Consider the following 6285-nt stretch of genomic DNA (forward strand, 5'->3'; position numbering starts at 1 on the left):
AACTTTGTTGATAATTAACAACGAAACGAACGATATCGATGAGATTAAACAAATAAGCTACGATTGAATAAGATCATACCTTTTGAAGCTTTGATTCAATAGCACAGACTCGATTTTCTGAGAAACAATGAAGAACGAAGGTTTCGAGTCAAGGAACTCTCTGGATTCTCGGTTTCGTGTAAAAAGGGTACCAGCTAGACCGGCAGGGATACTAAGTGTGAAGAAAGAGAGGAATCGAGGAGTATTTTTAAACTTAAAGTATTTTTTGGACAAAAAATTAATATATTTTTACATTTACGATAGCTATTAATTTGGGATCTGCAATGGTAAGGCGCCTACACTTAGCAAATTAACGCGGCTAAAATTTTAATTTTTCCCGCGATACGAAACATAGCGTTTTAAAAACAGAAACGCTATTAGAAAAGCCAACGTTGGTATATAATAGCATAACTGTTTTAAACGCTATCCTATGATGCTATTAATACCCACATTTCCTGTAGTGTCCATGAAACCAATGAGTCACCAACAAACATCGCATAACCAGTTACTGATCATCTAGGTACAGCCTCCCCAATCCGAGTCAGAATAGCCACGAATATCAAAATTCTACTATGTGCCATAGAAAAAACCCTGACTAATTGTACCTTTAAGACAGCGAAGAATTTTATGGACAGCGAGAAGGTGAACATCAGTAGGAGCAGAAGAATACTGAGCCAACTTTGAGACAGCAAACGAAATATCTGGAAGAGTGATCGTCAAGTATTGTAGCTTCCCAAGCAATTGTCTATAAGGTTTACCATTCGGTAATAAGACTCCGTCATCCTGAGAGATCTTCTGATTTGGTTCCATAGGTATTGAAGACGGTTTGCACCCCGAGTATCCTGAAGACTCCAGCAAGTCAAGAACATATTTCCTTTGGTTGAGAGAGATACCTTCACTTGAACGGGCAATCTCAAGACCAAGGAAAAACTTTGGTGGTCCATGATCTCTAAGTTTGAAAGCCAAACTCAATTGATGCTTCACCTCATCAACTTCAGCATCATTAGTGCTTGCAATTAGTATGTCATCGACATAAACTAACATCACCAAGAACGTGCCATCCTTTCCTCGAACAAACATCGTGTGATCTCCATGGCCTTTCACAAAGCCCAAACTCTTGAGTGTAGTAGAGAACTTAAGAAACCATTGCCTAGAGGCGTGTTTCAATCCATATATGGACTTGTGTAAACGACAAACTGCAGTTGGAGATACTGATTCCCCTGTTAACTCAGAATAACCAGGGGGTAACTTCATGTAGATTTCCTCGTCTAAGTCTCCATTCAAAAAAGCATTTGCGATGTCAAGCTGTGCCAACTTCCATTTCATCTTTAGCGCTAGACAAAGTAGTATCTTCACAGTTGCCATCTTTGCCACAGGAGAAAAGGTATCAAAGAAATCTATACCTTCTTGTTGGGTATATCCTTTAGAAACTAATCAAGATTTGTGCCTCTCCACAGTTCCATCGGCGTTGTACTTTATAGTATTCAACCATTTACACCCAATAGCAGTTTTACCCGGAGGTAATTCAGTAATACTCCAAGTCTCCGTACGTTGAAAAGCTCCAATCTCCAAACCCATGGAATCACACCATACCTTATCCTTGTTTGCTTCAGCATAACTTTGAGGAATGGGAATGTTTGTTATGATATTAAGAAAAGCATAGAAAGACTCAAATATTTTTGAATAAGAGATATAGTTTGTGATGGGATAAGGAGTTGTAATACGAGTAATAGGAGTAGTATTAGTAGAAAGAACAGGTTCAATGTTAGTTGTATAACAATGATAATCCTGTAAATGAGAAGGAGGCTTGCGTTGACGAATAGAAGTCAACTCAGTTGGAAGAGAAGGCACAGAAGATAACTCATCTTTAGAGAGATGAGTATCAGAAGATGTCGACGCAGAATGCGTGTGTACATCAGGAAAAGGCTGATTATAAAGATGAGGAAAGAAAGTCTTTGAATCTTATGGAATTGTAGAAGAGACAAAGGGGAAAATATCCTCATAGAAGATGACATGTCTAGAAATGGAAACTGATTTTGTCTCTATATCTAGTAGCTTATATCCCTTATAACCCAATGGGTATCCTATACAAACACAAGCTTTGGCTCTAGGATCAAATTTGGTTCTATGACTAGTTGATGTTGAACTATAACACAAACATCCAAATGACTTAAGGGAATTGTATTCGGGTTTCTTAGGCATAAGCTTCTCGTAAGGAGATAAACCTTTTAAAACTTTAGAGGGTAGTCTATTTATTAGAAACACAGAAGTTAAAACACATTCTCCCCAAAATTCTGAGTCTAAACCAGACTGAAACATAAGAGCTCTAGCTACATTTAAAAGGTGCTGATGCTTTCTCTCAACCACATAATTTTGTTCTGGTGTTTCAGGACAAGAATGAAATGCTTTGATGCCTTTTTCTAGGTAAAGTTCAGTGAATTTCAATTCATGTGCATTGTCAGATTTCACAGAACATACTTTCATTTTGTATTGAGTTTCTATCATATGAATAAAACTAGGAAACACAGTTAACACATCAGATTTATGTTTAAGCAAGTAAAGCCAAGTAGCACGACTGTAATCATCAACTATGGTCAAGAAAAATCGAAATCCATCAACAGTAGGAACTGAAAACGGACCCCAAGTATCTATATGAACCAGTTCGAAAGATGCAGTGCACATATTTTGTCGTAAAGAAAATGGTAAGTGTTTTTGTTTAGACAAATGACAAATGTGACAAGGTGGCTGATTTTTATTCATTTTTCCTTTTGTTATACTCAATACATCAGAAAGTTCATCAATTTTATTCATAGAAGGATGTCCTAAACGTCTATGCCAAGTGATAGAATCAACAACACAAGTTGCACAAACGGAAGACATACCTTTAACAGATAAAGCATTGTGAGATACAGGAAAATTCAGAACGTAAAGTTTTCCAATCTCTCTACCTTGACCAATCATCGACTCCAGAGTAAGATCCTGAATAAAACAATCATTATGAGTAAATCTAACTTCAGAGTTTAATGTTTTAGTTAAGACACTAACACTCATCAAATTGTATTTAAAATCAGGAATGAAAAGAACATTGTGGAGAGATAAAGCATCAGTCAACTGAATGAATCCAGATCCTTCTATTTGAACAATATGACCATTCGGTAAGGTGACAAAGGTTTGATCTAAGGGTTTGTACTCGGTAAACCTAGACCTATCATGAGTAACATGATGACTAGCTCCAGAATCAATAACCCAAGCTATAAGAGACATATCAGTTTCCGTAGAGATAGATGAATTTAACATGTCACCAAGAGATGTTTTGAAAGAAAGGAAAGTATCAGTAATTTTCGAAGTACTTGGTACAGATGTGGATGTTGAAGCAAAGTTCTTTGCGGATATAGGACAAGGAGTTTGGAGTTTGACGCTATGCAACTCTTGTCTTTGTGTAGAAGTCTGAATTTGACCACTCAAGTAAGCTATCATGTGCTGAATCTGCTCCTTCGTCATGCCTTCACTAACTTCTTTTTCTTCTTTCGGTGAAGTATCCAGAACAGATGAAGCCGCAAGGTTTGTACTTCCAATCTGCTTAGCCACCTTGTTTCTCTGAGGATGGGCTGGTGGATATCCATGAACTTTGTAACACTTCTCCACAGTGTGACCAATGTGATGACAATGAGAACATTTTGGTTTCTGGAATCCTCCATGAGCTAACAAAATCTGGTTATTCTCCGACTGCATAGACTGCATCTGAAAAGCTGTAGGATTAGGAGTTCCTTTTGTATGATTACCAATCATTCTCTGACTCTCATCTTGGTCTAACATGTTGTAAATGTTATTCAATGCAGGTCGAAGCTTCATGTTTAATATCTGACCTCTGATATTGTTGAAGTTGTCATTTAGCCCCATCAAAAATTGAATGATCTTACTAGTTTCAGCCTCCTCAAGCAGTTCCTTAACCTGATCACAATCACATTTCTTCACTGTCGACGACTTGGTATTAGCTAACTTCTCCCATAGAGTCTTCTTTTGAGTGAAGTATGTAGACAGATCCAATTGTCCTTGCTTGAGACTCATCACCGTTTGCTCAAGTTGATATTTGTGTGGTTGATTGTTCACCTTGAATCTTCTAAACAACTCATCCCACATTTGAGAAGCATCATCATAGTATAAGATACTATCATATATTTCCTTGTTAACAACATTCAGCAACCAAGATTTCACCATACTGTTACATCTACTCCAAATCTTGAACAAGCGATCATCAACAGCAGGTCTAGATAGAGTTCCGTCAACGAATCCTATCTTATTCTTCGCATCAAGACTAATATACGCATAGCTATTGACCAATTGTTGTAATTAGTTCCATCTAGAGTATGAGAAACGATTGATAGACCTGGATGATCTGCCGAATGAAGGAAGAACGGACTGTGTGTACTATCGTACGACTCCTTCATCATCGGAGAGGATCCAGCATTATCGCAATGGAGATTCCGGCGATTTTGTTGTTGTTGTGGTATGAAATCATCAGGTTCATCGAGGATCGGAGTAACCGATCGATTGCGAGTAACAGAATCACCATCGTCTGGTGTAGAACTTCGAGCCTTCTTCTTACCGCCTCGTTTCACCATTTTCAGCCAAATCGGAGCTCGTCGAGTAGGGAATCAAGCTCACGAAAGCGATTAATCGGTGAAACAAGATCAGAATCGAAGAAGTAATCAATTTGCGGAAGTGAATCAGAGTAACGAGCAAAAAGATTGCTCTGATACCCCATATTAGTTAAACAGACTTTGGTAAACTGTTTTCTTATTCCACATTAAGATCCAAATGTTCAATATATACATGAGTGAACCGGTCTATAATGTGGACCATAAATTAATAACCAAATATAAATATACCAGACTAAACCAATAATCTGATAGGTGAGGTCGCAAATTCTTTGTCACGCAGATGCAGCTTTCTTCGTCCCAATGCATCAAATGCGGGTCAAACTGTATCATTCGTACTCATTGAGTGAGTCAACACACTCTTTTCCAGCATGGATGCGAAGTCGTCATGTCACTTTCATCGTCCAATTTTGTCTATTAGTGAATTAGGTTTCCTTTATTTTTGCACTCTTCATATTCTATCAGCTTCTTCTAGAACTGGGCCGGACATTGGCGGGATGCGATGCCCATCTCCAATAGTATTTATTTCAAAAACAATAAAAAAAATTTGTAAACAGTGTTGAATTTAAAATCGATTGAATGTAAAATATAACATATTTCTCCTTAATCATTGAAAAAGTCCAAACTTAGGGGGTGTGCTGTTGGCATAAGAATGTTTATAAAGTAAAAAAAATTGAGATTCAATTGTTATTAATATATGAATTCTTAAAAAAATTTAGCATAGTCAATTGTTATTGGTTTGAGGATTTTTAAAATTCATCTACATGTTTTCGTTTTTCTACATCATTCATTTCAATCTTTTGTTATTCAAAAAAGTTTAGTTATAGCTGATTCTATATTTTAAACTAACTCCATTATTAGTGGGAAATGAATTCTCTACTTTTTATTTATAAACATACAACTTTCAAAATATCATATATATCTATGAGATTTTCAAAACTATGTAATAAAAATTAAGAAACATAGTAACTATTGTTAGCAAAGATATAATTAATCATATTTTATATTTTATTACATTTTTATCATAAAATTATATTTTAAAGTGTTTTCATAATTAAATAAAAAACATAATAGCATGAAAATTTCTAGGCAAAGATAATATAGTTAAGTTTGTTAATATATAGTATTCATCTTATCATATTAACATAATTATATATGTATCATTCTTATTTCTTTTAACAGATAAATATGTTTTTACAAAAAGACTAATAAACATGTTATACCGGAAGAAAGTATTTAGAATAACATAAATCATATATTTACTTTAATACAAGGATAAAAAATAAAATAAGATTTAGGGTTTAGAGTTAAGGGGTGGAGTTTTGAGGATAGGGTTTCAAATTTTAAAAAATTAAAAAATTAAAATTAAAATTTTAAAAATAAAAAGGGGTTATTTTGGTCATTTTCCTTATTGAAGGCTATTTTCGTGACAAAAACTTAAAAAACTATTTGAGAGAATTTTCCTAAATTTTATAAATAATAATAAAAAATATATATATATATATATTTACATGATCCACATAATTTTTAAAATCTATCAACTTTTATAATTTCTGAACACTACGATCTACGTAAATCAATCTCCCCC

At 35.0% G+C, this 6285-nt stretch overlaps 1 protein-coding gene across 1 annotated transcript; it reads right to left on the reverse strand.

Annotated features, from left to right (window-relative positions):
* Nucleotides 1-1473: 1473 nt before the first annotated feature.
* LOC106344948 lies at nt 1474-4661 on the reverse strand. The gene is made up of 5 exons (XM_013784236.1): nt 4477-4661; nt 3124-4369; nt 2922-3018; nt 2134-2264; nt 1474-1965 (listed from the first exon to the last, which is right to left on the reverse strand). The coding sequence occupies exons 1-5, from the start codon at nt 4659-4661 to the stop codon at nt 1474-1476; spliced, it is 2151 nt and encodes a 716-aa protein (XP_013639690.1).
* Between the last annotated feature and the right edge of the window lie 1624 nt (nt 4662-6285).

Source organism: Brassica oleracea, chromosome C5 (assembly GCF_000695525.1).
Source record: "Brassica oleracea var. oleracea cultivar TO1000 chromosome C5, BOL, whole genome shotgun sequence".
Taxonomy (NCBI): Eukaryota; Viridiplantae; Streptophyta; class Magnoliopsida; order Brassicales; family Brassicaceae; genus Brassica; species Brassica oleracea.

Excerpts from the sequence above, each read along its gene's own strand:
- LOC106344948 (XM_013784236.1), bottom strand. The coding sequence starts at position 4,661 with ATGGTGAAACGAGGCGGTAAGAAGAAGGCTCGAAGTTCTACACCAGAC. Across the intron at positions 4,370-4,476 it reads TCTCCGATGATGAAGGAGTC|CTATGCGTATATTAGTCTTG; the intron begins GTACGATAGTAC and ends ATTGGTCAATAG. Across the intron at positions 1,966-2,133 it reads ATCCTAGAGCCAAAGCTTGT|CCTTTTCCTGATGTACACAC; the intron begins GTTTGTATAGGA and ends CTTTATAATCAG.